Raw genomic sequence first — 15,145 nt, 5'->3', positions numbered from 1 at the left:
TCTTGCACCATTTCATGGTGATTGCACACGTACATTGCTCTCAGCTGTGTTTCCAGCTAAGCAAATATCTTATTTCTGCCACAGCTGACACACAGCACTTGAGAAGTGCAGTCCTCATTAGGGGTGTGCTTCTGGCTGGATTTTGCATCCAAAGGTAGGTGGCTTGGTCTGTCTGTCTCTCTCAAGGCTTTTAATAAGGGTGAAAAGCAAGGAATTTTTAAAATGTTGTGTTTTGTGGAGTGCACAAGTGCAAAATGGGATCTTTGGGGTATTTTTTTCTCCCCTCCTCACTTGACTAAAATCTTACTTCTGGTTTTTCAATCAGTGTATGGCATGATGGTTTCTTCTGTTTTGTGGAGAGCTAAATATCCTGGAATTTTCTGTGCTTGCAGCTGACAGCCTAAAAAACTGTAGTGTCCCCTTCTTGTTCTATTTTTGTCAGATTACATTTTATAAACAGTTTTATAAGAATTATATATTTTCAAGACAATTAAATGTGAGTGTGAGATATACAGTGTGTGCTACAGCTTCATTAGGAATATTGGAGAAGTTGATTAAGTATTTTAGAAATATACAGTGTGAGTTTTAAAAAGTGTGTTGTGTTTGGAAATAGCTTGCTATTCCTTTATCTATCTGGTGCATGTATATCATCACTTCTTCATGCCTCCTCAATTTTGGAAGTTAAAAGTTGAGCTTAGAAAAAGAACTTTAAGAAGGTAAATTGCGCTTGCATAGTATGATGTAGAATAAAGGTTAAAACTATAAATAAGTATCTTGTTTCTAAAGAAGACTCCCTAGGAAATGTTCTTTATCTGTTCTATTTTTCAGCTAAGATCCTCCTTAAGCTGCTGCAGCCTAAATTACCATTCTGCCTGTCTTATATTATTTTTTTTTGCTTTCAAACCAATGACATAAATCTGTATTTTCTTTTCTTACAATTGCATATTTATTCTGGCTGAATTCAAGTTGCATCATACCGCTGAAACACACTATAATTTCTCTGTAACAAAAATGGTTCACATTCTTAATGAGCTGTTCACTGTGAGCATCTGCTTGAAGATGAAAATAATTGCTTCCAGATGTTCTCATTTCAAGAGGAGACATTTACTTTAAACAGCACTCGCTTTCAAAGCAAAAGTTAGGTCCTATGGATGCAAGAGGAATTGTCAGCTGTTTTAAATCAGTGGAGCTCCATTGAAAACAAACTAGGGATAGTTAGTTGTTTTTGCCTATTTTAAGTAATGAGGTTTATGCCAGTTTGGACCAGCTGAGAATCTGAGTCCCCAGCTTCAGAGCAAATTGTAAAGTTTGGTTTGAGGTGATTAAAAACAAAACAAACCCGAACAGCTGCCTTTATGCTCGCTTGGACCAGGTAGTGCCTGCATGTTCACACAGAGCTCCTGAACTTGGGATGAGAGGAGTGAGTCTGGATTGCTCTCCACTGCACAACTAAGGGTACTTTAGGGGTCTGTAGGAAAAATAAGGAGTAATGCCAGATGGTGCACTCAAAGGATATATCTTTTGTTTAAAGTCCCTAGAGGGATGCTGTGGCTCATTGCCTTATTAAGAAATCTCCTTCCCATATCATGGAACACCATGCCAGTGTCCAAAAAAAAATTCTAAATGTTGTTTTAGCTCAAGAGTGAATAGAATCTGTCCATGGAGCCACAGTTGCCTCATCCTGCTCTTCTTTCTGATGTTCAGTGGCCTTATTTCATTTCAAAGTTCTCATTTTTAACTCTGTCTTAACCTGCAGCAACCTGCTATGTGAACAGCTGTGCAGAGCCTGTTCCAGTCTGGACTGTGATGTGCCTCTGAATCTCCTGCAAATTAGTGTTTTTCTGGAAGACAGAGGAGTTACTTGTAATTGTAATTTGTAATCACGTGTGTAAGAAAGCAGCCCCTCCAGGGATTTCATTAAGTGACTGTCTCTTAGAGTTTCTCAATAAAAAAAGTTAGTGCAATATCTTTTCCTGATTAGTGCTTGATTTATTTCATTTGGAGAAGAAAAAAAAGAAAAAGCCAAAATCATGAGGCCACATTTCTGTTTATTTTCCCATCCATCCACAAGTATCATTGCCAATGTCAGCAGGAATGGGCATGGCATTGGGAACAGTGGGTGGCTTAGATAATTGGTGTTGCAATACAAATGCAAGTTTAGTACTATTTTTAATTTGTGCAATATTCCCCACCAGACTAAAATAACTTACATGTAGAGCAGATTTTGAAATAAACTTTAACTCTGTAATCTTTTAAATAACCTTTGTGGCTTCTCCAAGCCTTGATCTACAATGTACTGTAAGTTTGGGGCAGAAGAAGAGATGAGAAAAGGCTGCTGGATATGCTGATTTCTGATCCCTCAATAACATCAGCATAGATCCAGATTAACTATGGCAGCTTTACTTAAATCACTGCCATGTAATTCATAGCACAGTCTGCTGTGATTTCTCAGCATGATTCATATGATCAACACACTAATGGGATTTGTGAGTTATCATGAAATCTTTTAACCATTTGGCAGCCTACATTCTTTTGTTAAAAATTGATTCGGCACTTGGAAAACTAAGTATGAAATTCTCAGTAAGGCTTAAACTCCTGATGGGACTTCATTCTTTTTGAAAACAGAGGTGACAGAGGCATTTGATGTATGTAATACACTCTGTTAAATTTTGGATGGTTTCTTGCCTTGGCTTTCCTGAAAAATGAAAGATTCAGTGTGGATGTGACGGTTGACCATTCTTCAAACACACTGATATGACTCCATCCAAAGCATGCCTGCTCTGAGATCTGGAAAACAAACTTCAGGCACATAAGCAGAAGCCATGACTACTTGTTTCTCCTTTACAGTTTTCTTAGTTTGGATATTGCCTTTTAGGCTACAGTTAGGACATTCCATTTGCTGCAATTCCTTCCATCAAAAACCGTCACAGAATGAATCAATTCCTTGTCCCCATCACTGAATTAATTGATTGAGGTACTACTGGTGTGAGTTACTATTTATTGGTATGACTGCAGAGGTGTTGCTTGCCTCTGCTACTCAGTTTGGGTTAAGGTGCTCATTCTGCAATACATCCTTTATTGGTTAACACGTGACAATCCTAAGACAACTTTGGCTGATTAGTGTTTTAGGAAGACGCCAATTCTTTTGTAATGTGCCGTTATGTAGGTTTGTGTCTGTCCAGCCTCAGTATTGTTTTTGATTTCATGTCTAGCCCAGGGATTAACTTTGCCACACATTTGCTTGAAATAAGGAGTGGGACATAGTGGTTTGGTGATTAACACAGAACATTTAGACGAAAATAACTGCAGCACTTGAGAAACACGCTGAGGTTCAAACTGAGGGTTTAATTCAGGCCTGCCAATAAAATACACAGCAGTCTGTAAGTCGTCACATAAATAACTGGAGAGGATATTCTGCTTTGCTTTCAGGAGCTGCTAAGTCGCACATCGCTTGAGACTCAGAAATTAGATCTGATGGCTGAAGTTTCAGACCTGAAGATTAAGCTGGTTAGTATGGAAAAGGAGCAGAGCGAATATGAAGAGAAACAGAACAAAGCTGAGGTGAGCTTTTTCATTACCTTGTGTTCATTTTTTTTCCATCACGCGTCTGTGGTGTGCTGTCACACACCTGAGCTTTTGGGCTGAAATCAGCACGGAATAAGATTTTCCATGCTGGCAGCACAGCCTATGTCACTGATCATACAAATTCAGTGAGGAGTATGATTATGCATTTTTGGGATGCGGTTTCTTTTCCTCTCCCTCATTATACATCAGAGGTTGCTGTTTGGCTTTCATCAAGGCAGAGTCCCTCCCAGAAGCATTTATTGCAGTGGGTGTTCACCTAACCCTTTCCTTTCCCTGAGAGCTGGAGTGGCATGACTTACCAGAGCTCTTCCCTCATTTTTGTGGCAGAAAAGACTGTCAGCTCAGTAGTGTCAGGGGTGCCACAAGCACTGAGATTAGGGATTTTTATGTATTTGTGGCACTTGGGAGGGCATTTGTTTCAAATGTGTCTTTCCCCTTGTGGCTACATAATAGTGCAAAAGAATACTTGGAGGCAATTCCAGCCATTGCTCCCTTTCAGAAGTAGAGAGTTCTGGACATCAAAGGAGCTCTGGGTTTTGCTATATAGGTTCAGAAAGAGAGTATGAAACAGGAAATTCATCTGAGCAACACCCATATCATGGTGCTGAACAGCAGGTGGGAGCTGGGAAGGAAAGCAATCATGGAAGAGAGAAATTCATACAAATTGCCGTGTGTTGCCCTACTCAGTGATCCTGTCAGGGGACCAGCTACCAGGAGAGGACTGCCTGGAAAGGAAGGATTACTGGGTCTGAGATTTATACATTGCTGACTGAAAAAGAAAAAAAAAAAAAAAAACAAACAACCCCCAAACTTTGTTCCATATTGACTTAGGAGAGTGTGAAATCTGGGCATCATTCGGGACTATTTGCTCTCCATAACTCTGCTAGTGGAATAGGTGATAACTGTGCATCAGAACTTTGCCTGCAGTGACGTGGCTCATTTGGGGTGTGTTTGCTTTCAACTTATTTATTCTCTGAAGTTCTCTTCAGTGATTCAAAGATAACATGAAGAGAGCAGTTTCTGGCAGAGCTTGCAAGCCAGAGAGGCATCAGCTGTTGTTTTACCACCTGTGGCCTTTATCCTGCTCTTGTAGGCATAGTTGCCAGTGCCTTGTGTACAAACTACCTGAAAACCTGAACAGGTCTGAGCAGCACCTGATGGCTACAGATGGCAGCCTGCTCCCAGTGCTTCCCATGACATGTGGAATGCAGGGATGAGGAAGCCTAAATTGTTGCAAGGCATGCACAGCCAGCTCCTGGAAAGCAGCAAAGATACTGGGTGCATTTTTGTGGGCAGGACTTCTGAGTGCCTGGGAGGTCTGGTCCTGTGAGCTGTGAAATTCTGTTGCTGCTCCAGTGTTCCTTGGGTGGAAAAGTTGAGCTTTTAACGGCCTGGGTACCTTGCTGGTGTTGCTTAAGTGATAGGACACGTTCCTGCTGAGATGGAAAAGGATTCTAATCTGATGGAAAAGCTGAGAATCATTGTGTTGAGTGTATGCTGAATTATTAACTACCCCAAGGTGTGATTAGGTTTCTGGCATGTTGAAAGTTGCAAACCTTTGCGTGTGCAAAGCAAGGAAAATGGGTTTTGTAAGGAAAGCTGTGGGAAACAGCATTTTTGATTTGCTTGTTGAGTTATTTGTGCATTTACTTTAGATTCTCCTGAATAAGCATTAATCCCATTTATCAGGAGTTGCTTTCAATCAAATTGGATGCTTAGTTGAATTCTAATGCTTTAATCCTATTTCTGCTCCTTTTCCTGTAAATTATGTTGATTTTTCAATACAGACACAATTTCAAACATCAGAATGAAATGTATTAATTTTCTTTACTCTATCAGACTACAGCTGCTTAAACTTGGTAATATTTTGAGTGTTTTCCTGAAGTCTTTGCCTCCACTGCCCAACTACATCTTTCTAATGAAGAAACCACTTTGACGAAAGCAGTCTACCTGTAGTTTGCTCTTGGTTTTGGCATCCAGTAGTTAAACCATTTTAAACAACTTGTTCATGATACCTCATGGCTGACCCTGCTATTTCTAAATATAATAATGGGACTTAAAAAGTTTAAAATTAAATGTGGCATTGCAGGATCATTCAGCTAAACCATGTTTTCTCTCTATTCTAATTTTCTGCCAGCTTATTACACAGCAGCTGTTTCCAGTCACTTAGAATTTGTCTGTGGAATTATTTTTCTGGTTGGGCTGGGAGGAAAAAAACCAAATTAAGACATCCTTCTAAATATGAGCAAGTTTTAATGTCTGAGGTTGGTTTCACTTTATCTTGTGCAGCTGTCATTTAGGTTTGGTTTTAGTTAACAGCAGAGTTCATCAGGCATCTCTAACCTCCTCTCAAAGGTATTGATTTCTCACTGAATGCCACTTGTCTCTGGCTCTTCCAAAGCACATACTAAATATAAAGTGCCATTTATTTATATATATTACAGATGGGCCAGAAGAGCTGCTTATACATGGGCTATCTCACTCCTGGCTTTGTCATTTTAATTCCTTTTCTGTGGAATAATGTCCTACTTCTGACACAGTAATGCTATGAAGGTTTCTGGAGTCTCACCTGAGGGGGTTGTGTAGCTTTTTTCTTACCTGAGAAACCTCGGAAATTTTGAAAATGTGTTTTTCTTAATGTAGCAAGGTATGAGGAAGCAGCATTGTCAAAAGATTTATGGCTGCCTAGATGTCTGCTCTACCTGAACGCAGACAAAAGAGACTTTCTGTCTATACTGCCTCTTCCTTTTGTGGCATGGGGTAAGTCTGTGGGTTTGGCTATAAGCTGCTGGCAAGTATTTTGTGGCTCTTGTCACTTTTGAATTAAATATCTAGTGTAAAGCTACTTGCAATTCCAAAGAAACCTGAGTCAGTGAGCCACTGACTCCCTCTGGGGAGTCTGGTGCCCTATCCCATCTGAATCAAGGTGTTGTAGTTAGTGTTAGTAAATGTTCATGCTGTGACAGAACCTCAAAAAGACCTGTTCTACCTTGAAACTGGAAACAAATGTGAAGGCATCAGCTGGAGTTCCAGTGGGATAAGGGTTTCTGCCATTTCTGCACTGTCAAGCTGTGGGGAGTCTGTGGATGCAGAGTGCTTCCCTTTTCCCTTTTTTAATGGCAAGGCAAAAGAGAATTGCAAGGCGGCAGCAGAAGTGTTTCTGGACTCCCCCACATCACCACAAGTGGAGCAGCTGCCAGTTTATGCTCAGAAATCCGTGCATCCTGTTGGAGCTGCCCTTCTCCAGCACCTCATGGGGGTTAGCAGAGCTTTTGCCGAAGAGGAGCACAGACCAAGCCTTGGTGCTTCAAAGAAAGCGAGACCGATGGATGTGTGTGTCCTGCCAGTTCCATTCCCAGCTGGTGCTGTGCTGGGAGGTTTGTGGAGAGGATGGTAAAATTCGATTGTAGAGAGGATGGTAAAAAACCAAGCCTAATCCTAATTTCTGTCCATTAAAGGTTTCTTGGGTGACAGAGGATGAGCATCAGACATTGTGATCCTGTTTGAGCGTAATATGTATAGAGTAATATGTCTGTAACGGCTTTTCTGAATTTCGTCTTAAGCACAGTGAGCTAGAAAATACTCAAATGTGTGAAACTCTTGTATGAGTTAGGTGAATCTTTGTTAAGACCTTGATTTGACTGTGGATGCTGTACTGCCCTGTCCTGGCTGTTCCCTAGCTCTAAGGCTCCTGATTTTACTGCAGAGTCAAGGTTACAGGAGGATTTTTGGAAACTCTAATGAAGAAAATAATAAAAAAAATGATTTGCCATGTCATCTGTTTTTCTGTTCACCAAAATCTTTTTCTCTCTCCTTTGGAATATGGATTAAGCTCCTCAAATCTGTTCCACTTGAGAAGATTGAGAAACCACAAAACTTATGTTATTAATGTACATGAAAGCTAAGAGAAAGACACTTCAAACTTGTGATACCTGAAAAAATACTCAGTGCTATTTGCTACAGAGTTGGGGAATTGAGGTGAAATATCATATAGATTTTCATACTTTAATTTGAGTTGCTTTCTAAGATGGATTTTGTGTGTGCTTTTATCACTGATACACACAAATCCAAGAAGCTGACCAGCAAACTGGTGTGCTTTAAAATAATTACTTTTTCTTTTGTGTTATCCTCCTGATTTCTCTTGCATCTGTTGCTTAACTCCTCCTCCACATCAAGATCCTGCCCAGATAGAGAGAGGTAATGGAGTTATTTCTCTGCCCCGTGCTAAACCTGGAAACAGGATTACTTTGCTAGTAGATTCTGTATATAAATTATGGAAAGGAGGCTATGGCCCCAGCTGAGCACTTTGCAGTTTCTTCCTACTGGATGATTTAGAAGTGCAAATGAATGCAATCAAGTGCCATTTCAGCAAAAGTGTACCTCTGAGCCAGCATATTAAATTATGTTCCAAATTATTCCTCACATGACTGCAAAACTTTCCAAAAAAGGTTTCTGATCTTAGCTTCAGAGTCAGAATCATGAGTTAGTCTGGAATGTAGATTCTGTTCCATGTAAACTTGGTTTTGTGTGGTATTCCAGGTTTATACTCATTTGCATCTACTTTATCAGAAAGGAAACACATAATCTGTCTTTTTTTAGTTTGCCTTTTATGTGCTTCACGTAGTTCTTTGTGCTGAAACTATAAAATATATTCTTTGCATAATTTCTTTTTCTTACTTGTCTATTTTTTTGTCTTTTTTTTTCTCTTTCCTCCCATGTTTTCAGTCAGTAGTGAACCTGATCAGTGACCTACAGGAGCAGATGTGTAGACTGCAGCTGGAAATTAATAGTAGGATCCAAGAAAGAAAGTCTCAAGATAGGAAACCAGACTTGACACCTAATGGTCCTCAATCTGGTGCAAGATCAGTAGAGCCTCTGGGCCAGAAGAATTGTTCACAGTGTGAAGTATGAGAAGCACCCCAAGGCAGAAGCCTTTGCATTGCCTCTTCTCTCTCTTGCAGAAACTAAATTCCACTAACCAGAGCTGCCTTGGGGATGTTTTGGCATTAATCTTTGTGGCTTTTGGTAGCAGAGAGTGGGAGTGCTAGAAAAAATGACCAGAAAAAAAAATCCCACCCCAGACTCTCCGCCCCAATTACTGGGACAAATTTGGTCACCACTGATGGCTGTCCACTAAAGCACAGAAATCTGTAAAACCCAATCACCCCTTTCAGATTTTTCCCAGTTTCCATTTCACTTGTAAGTCTGCAGTGCTGGTGGGGTGTGGGGTTTTTGGATTTGGGGGTTGAGATTTGTCTGATGTGCAGCATGCTGGCATGGTTTGATAGTTTGAAGCTTTTCCTCATGATAGTGCCACCCTAGCTGTGCTTGATGGTGTGGCCTAAGCAGTCCTCTGAACACAGATTATTGATTCCTGTGTATCTTAAAAGCTTAACACAGGTGTAAAATAATTTCAGCTAAGACTCTCTGACACAAACCGTTTCTTTTCCTAATGAAAACAGCCATAATAAGAATAATCTGCGTGTACTTTAAAAATAGCAAATCCAACATGGTTTTGTTTATTCCCTGACATTAGCAGGTACCAGAATTTATGTAGATCTTGGTTGTATTTGATCAAAAATGTGTCACATGGCAAAACAAGAGCTACTTTGCATAAATGGTTTCATTTCACTGAAGGTGGAGTGATACCTGTATGCCTAGATAAAATCATTTTAATACTTTATTTCGTATCAAGTTTTTGCCACATCTCTTCAGTTAAAATTTGCATGCCCAGAACTCATAAGTAATCAGCTTGTATTGTGAGACAGGTTTTCAGTAATTTCTCTCACTGGTTTGTATTGTAAAAATAACTATTCTGTGTGTTACATCTATTTTGAGAATAGTGCTGTTGTTTCTGGACTTGTGTTCATGCAGAACTGCTTAATGGACTATTAGAACTACAAGCTATAGTCTGGAGAAATAATCTGAGAGTTAAATCTGGGAGGCATTCTAAATAAATCTTAAGGTAATCCAAGATGCTAGTGTGGTGCTTAATGTAAATACTGCACAGGAGTCCAAAATTGGATTACTCCTCCAAACTTCTCCTTCCTCAGTTCATTTTCAGACATTTTGTCTTGTCAGAGCTTCATTGAGGTTTTAATAATATTGTCCTTTAGAATGAGCAAGGTACAATTCTATCAAGGAATGGGAGAAGGGACAGCTTCTTAGAGTAGGTCACAGTTCTCAGTGTGGTGGTTGAAGCTGAATACTGTGTGATTCATGCATGATCTGTAACTCAGGACTGTGAAAAACTAATATTTGCCAGAAAAACTTTACCTATAATTTCCTTCTTTCTCTGCAGGGTTTGTTACAGGAACTCAGACGCCTCAAAATTAAAGTGGAAGAACTGGAAAACGAAAGAAGTCAGTACGAGTGGAAATTGAAAGCAACTAAAGTAAGCAGAATCCTTGGCATTTTCTAAAGATAGGCTTCTATCAACTGGGAAGGGATATGCTCCCCCTCTCATCAATATTTACTTTTCTGACATTTACCTAGTGGCAGGGTAGCTATGAAGTCAAGTTTTCTTCAGCCATCTTTGGGATAAAAGTCTTGGTTTGAAAATGGTATAACTTTCTTTGTGCTTTTTGCTCCCTTCATGCAGTTTTCAGTCTGGTACTTCTTGAAATTCTTATTTTAGGAAACCACCAAAGGCATTTTGACTTAAAAAGAGCTGCTTAGAGTAAAGGCCTCTTTGAAGGCTTCCTGGCCTTGATTTGTGTAATGGTGACAAGCCTCTGTGGGATATACTTTCCAGCCTGCAGAGACATGCAAAGCTTGTTGGGTGTTTTCTTACTATGGAATTTGTTTTCTTAGACATTAAGCCCAAAGTACACCATTAGATCATCTGCTTTGACTTTGTGTATATCACACTGCACGCCTGCCTTACACTTCTGTTGACCTTCAGTCCTGCAAAGCTGATGGATCATAATCTGGAGAAACTTGACATGTGAAACATTTAATCGTTTTCCCCAGTAATTAATTTTTCTAGTGGAACATTCTCACTGTTATTCTTAGTTTGAATTTTTAGCCCTTTCTCACTAGATTAAAAAGCACCATACGATTTTTCGTTCTTGTGCTGTAATCACATTTCCTTTCATTTGTGTAATAATCCCTGTTGATATGAATGACTGACTCTTGAGTTATGGTTGACTCCTGGAGAAACATTTCAAACTATTAAACTGAATTTTCGATTTAATGCTTGATAGCTTGATCCAGACATGACAAACAGCTATTACTTGTATTAGCATTTCTTTTGAGACTTCTTGGATGAATAACAGAATGTTGCTATCATGTCTTTTTTCTCATAAAGATAATAATTCCTCAATACATGTTTTCTCTGACGTGGTGGAGGTGAACAGTCTTTGAAAATATTTTCTCAAGTGGTGTGTGGCCAGCTGCCAAGACAGAAATTATGGAAAATGTAGGAGCAGAAGGAAAATAGGAAAGAAGAAGCATAAAACCCACTGAGGGAGAGAAGATGCAGGACTGGAAAGGAAGAAAAGTACAAGGAAAGAGAGAGGAAGCAGAAAGATGATCAGAGATGACAGGAATTAGACATTAAGGGAAAGGAGAGCTTTTAAAAGAGCTCTGAGATTGCGTAGACCGGAGAGGCAAATCCAGATCTGGTATTAAGACGTCTGCAAGCTTTTGTCTTCCTTTTGTTCCAACTTCTTAGATGAGAAATTGGAATATATCCATGGCTGGATATAAAAAGCATGTTAGTCAGTGGGAAGTGTGGGAGCCCTTCAAAGATGCAACAGGGCAGATTCTTCTATTCCACATGGACTTTTAGGCAGAGCAGTGACGTTATCCTGCAGTCGAACTGCTTCCTTCCTGGTGAAAATAAGTTTATGTGTTAATTAATCTGTGTTTCTCCCTATTTGGATAATGTTGTTTGGTGTTTTGCATCTTTCCTGCTTTATTTTAGTATTTTGAGAAACTGGTCATAATAATTTGTTTGTTTGTTTGTGTTTTTTTGAGGGGGGGGGGTTGTCCTTGCTCTTTGCAGTTTTCCTTCTCTCACCCTTTTTTTTTTTTTGTTCTTTACCTGAAAAGGGGCTTGATGTGCTTTTACAGGGGAAACGCAGAATGTTGACAGACAGAGGTTTTTAGACCTCTGAAGAAAAACTTATCCAACTGCTGACTTACAAAAATATGCTGATAGCCATTTTTCTCATCAATACAAAAACCAGATTAGAATCATTGCATTTCAAAATGAACAATCATAATCCTTCTTCCTCTGTCCTGTTGACCTCTTTCATGTGGGATTTTCTATCCAAATCTAGTGGCAGCCCTAAATTTCCAGTAAATGTAAATGAACACTGGTATTTTTTTACATGTGTAAGGTTGTTTTCCAGGTTGTGCTTTCCTTATATCCTATTTGCTGTTGTGAGGAAAAACAGTTTTGCTGTCTTGCTGAGAAGGCTCAGCATTAATAGATTCTCAGTTATGCTAATAAGTAGTAACTAGGATTGAAAATAACCAGTATCTGTTTAAAAATCCTTTTATATCTTTTAGAGGTCTTCATACAAAGTTTGAGTTGCCTATAATAGTCATTATTATTATTACATGACCAACTTTGTAGCATTGAGAGTTTTCCAGAGTTTCCTTACCTACATAAATCCTTGAAAATGTTACCTTTCTCTACATCTGTCTTCTCCAAGAGCTAATTACATGGGGGGATTATGAGCTTCTCTAATAGCAATAGGAGCATAAATATGTATAGTTGTTCTAGTGCTTGTGAAATATCCTGAGTTGGTAACTGACCTCAACCACAGTGTTACACTCGGACATCTTCTAGTCCCTGGGAAAGACTCACAGACAATGGGTGGGGAAGTTATTCTGACTTTGCTGTGCTCTTTTTCAGGCTGAGATAGCTCAGCTCCAGGAGCAACTGGCTCTCAAAGACGCAGAGATAGAACGCTTGCAAAGTCAGCTCTCCAGAACCTCCTTATACACTGAAGTGGCAGAAAGAGGTAAGAGGAGGGGAAACAATTAAAAAAATTGTTTTTTGAGTTGAACAATTCAAACAATTAAAAATTCAAAACCCTACTTTAGCTTTGCTTTGGATTGCAAAGTGATACAAAGAAACACAAGATCCGACCTAACATTTATTTTGGAAGGAAAAGTGGTATCAGTTAATTCTGTGTTCTGGTAGAGTTGGAGGCCTTTAATGTGTGAAATTCTATTCCAATCTAGAGGCAGCACAAATTGAAATAAGTATCCTCAAGGCCCTGAAACTTTTTCTTCCGATGTTTTATTTATAATTGTAAAGACTCATTGTAGTTCAGTGGGAATTTATTTTTCAGTTATACCTTGAAAATTTCTTTGAAAAATCTTGACAGTTTCTGTTTTTTAAGGGGAGAAAGGATCATGGCAGTAGATAAGCCTAATGTTTCAAGGTCCAAATGTCCTAAAACAGAGTCATTGTTTCCTTTCTTCATGACCGTGTCTCATTCAGGCTCCCTGTCCCATAAAAATTTGCACCAGATGGACTTTCAGTGTCCCTGCCAGCCTGGCTTAGAGTTCTCTGATATTGCAGGTTTCTGTTTTAAGCCTGCTCTGTTGACACAGGTCAATGGCAAACAAACCAGTTTGTTTCGCCTTTGGCCTCAACCAGTGGCATCACAGTTCTCTGAAATATTCTCTTCCTGGGGCTCCTGCCAATTGCTGGGCCAGGAGAATATGGAATTAGGGACCTTTTCTCTCTGCAGCACTGGCACTCATTCATGCAGGAGTATTTTTGTGCAGGTCACCACAGGGCATCAGCTTTGCTGCTCTAACAGCTTCTGTGGGCGTTCACTGAGGCTTCCCAAGACTGCCCTGGATGGGATGTGAATTTCCATGTGCTGTGCTTCCTCCTTCCCAGGGCTCCCCAAGAGCCTCCTGTAGTTCATTCCAGTGCAGTGACTTAACTCCTCATTGTGCTGATCTCACTCAGCTGCAGAGCTTGTGCATGGAGAAAACTGCATGTCTAACCAGAAAATTTGTTTGGCTGACAGTGGTGCTTGGTAGTGGAACCCTTCTCCTCATAGAATATTGTATCTTCTGTGAGATTCCCAAATCATTGATGGTGTTTCCAAGGAAAGATAGGGGTATGACAGTAAATCCAGAGCTCAGCAGCGTTCAGCTTCTAGAAGTGTGGTGAAACTGTCCATGATTCCAGTGGCAGAAGAATCAAATCCTCTACAGAATCCATGGGCTGTATTCAAGGAAAGCACTTAGACTGTATTTGAATGGAAACCATAGCAATCCTTCTGAAAAAAAAACCAACAAACTGATTTATCAGAATTTTTAGGTGCTCGTCTCAAATAAAGTTGAAAAGTGATGTCAATGTACTTGTAGCATGCTAGAATGCATATCCTAATTAAATTGCAAAATTGATCTAATTGTGCTTTTTCTACACACTTTATTTGACTCTCACCACTTACCATCGTAGAGGAAGTTTATAGGAGAAGGCTAAAAGAAAAACGTAAGCCTTGCAATTCCCTTTTGGCTTTCTCTCACTGCTCCTTTCACACCAATGTTCACTCAGTTGCATTCTGCAGCAGTAATTCCATGTTTGTTTAGATTTGGCTGTCTGATTGTAATTTACATGAGATGCTGCTTTCACTGCTTGCAGCAAGCAGACAGCTCGTTGCCCTGTTCAGTAACATTTCACTGCAGAAATAAAGGTCAGAGGTTCATAAATTGTTGGACTTCAAAGGGATGTTGTCAAGGTTAGCAGAGCCAAAACTTAACAATTACCTGCCTTCTATTTGCACATATGTAAACCTCATTTAATATTGTGAAAGACAGCTTTAATTGAAAGCCTTTCTCTTTGGAGGGGAAGATTTAGGCTTTATTTATTTTATTTTTTAAATCGCTGTATTGCATTTTTAAAACATCTGAATAAATGTCCCCATACTTGATAATGTTAATGAATATAGTAAGAATTTGCTTTAGTGTGCTTAAATCTACCTTGACACCAGTCCTTTTTGAAGTCTAATATTTATAAAGAGAAATTAGTAGGACTGTGATTTTTTAAAAAGTCTCGTAATTGCTTGCCCACTGCCTGTTGGCTTTAGTTTTTGATTTGGCTGTACCTGTGCATGTCCTGTGTCTCTTCTTTGAGAAATTGCCTGTGAGGCTCATTTACATGTTTTGAAACTTAATGATTGCAAGGTGTGCACTTTCCAGAATCCTTGCAATAAAAACTAATCACAGCTTTTTCAAACAGTTTAGCTATGACATTGTGTGTTCAATATCCAGTTGTAAAACCTTTTTTCACAGATGCTCTTTGGCAATGTTGATTTTCTTTCCCCTCTCTCCCTTTGTGCCTGCTGCCATATCTGTTTTCATGGTTTTTTGGGAACAGTTGTATCTGGTTTAATGTCAAAGCATGAATTGCTTGAGTGGTAGTGACAACAGAGGAACTATTTCAGCTTCTGTCTCCATTACACTTGGTTTAGTCAGGAGGACTTGCTGGGACTATTGTGCAGAGAAAAATGAGAGATTTGGTTTAGCAAATTTAGGACGTGATTAACAACCTCACACATTTTGAGAGTGTGTTTTAACTGAC

At 39.4% G+C, this 15,145-nt stretch overlaps 1 protein-coding gene across 4 annotated transcripts in view; it reads left to right on the top strand.

Annotated features, from left to right (window-relative positions):
- Positions 1–15,145, top strand: part of PPFIBP2 (PPFIA binding protein 2) — an 89,623-nt gene that overhangs the window by 58,672 nt on the left and 15,806 nt on the right. For 2 of the 4 annotated variants that reach the window (XM_066187464.1, XM_066187465.1), the window contains 5 exons: positions 3,430–3,561; positions 8,311–8,490; positions 9,887–9,979; positions 12,452–12,560; positions 14,024–14,056. In XM_066187464.1, coding sequence (XP_066043561.1) covers positions 3,430–3,561; positions 8,311–8,490; positions 9,887–9,979; positions 12,452–12,560; positions 14,024–14,056 — 547 coding nt within the window. The remainder of the gene's footprint in view (positions 1–3,429; positions 3,562–8,310; positions 8,491–9,886; positions 9,980–12,451; positions 12,561–14,023; positions 14,057–15,145) is intronic. The other 2 variants (XM_066187466.1, XM_066187467.1) reach the window with 2 other exon arrangements.

The sequence above is a fragment of the Chamaea fasciata genome, unplaced genomic scaffold (assembly GCF_029207755.1).
Source record: "Chamaea fasciata isolate MVZ Bird 193981 ecotype frontalis unplaced genomic scaffold, bChaFas1.0.hap1 SCAF_7, whole genome shotgun sequence".
Taxonomy (NCBI): Eukaryota; Metazoa; Chordata; class Aves; order Passeriformes; family Sylviidae; genus Chamaea; species Chamaea fasciata.
This window is presented reverse-complemented; position numbering and strand designations above follow the sequence as displayed.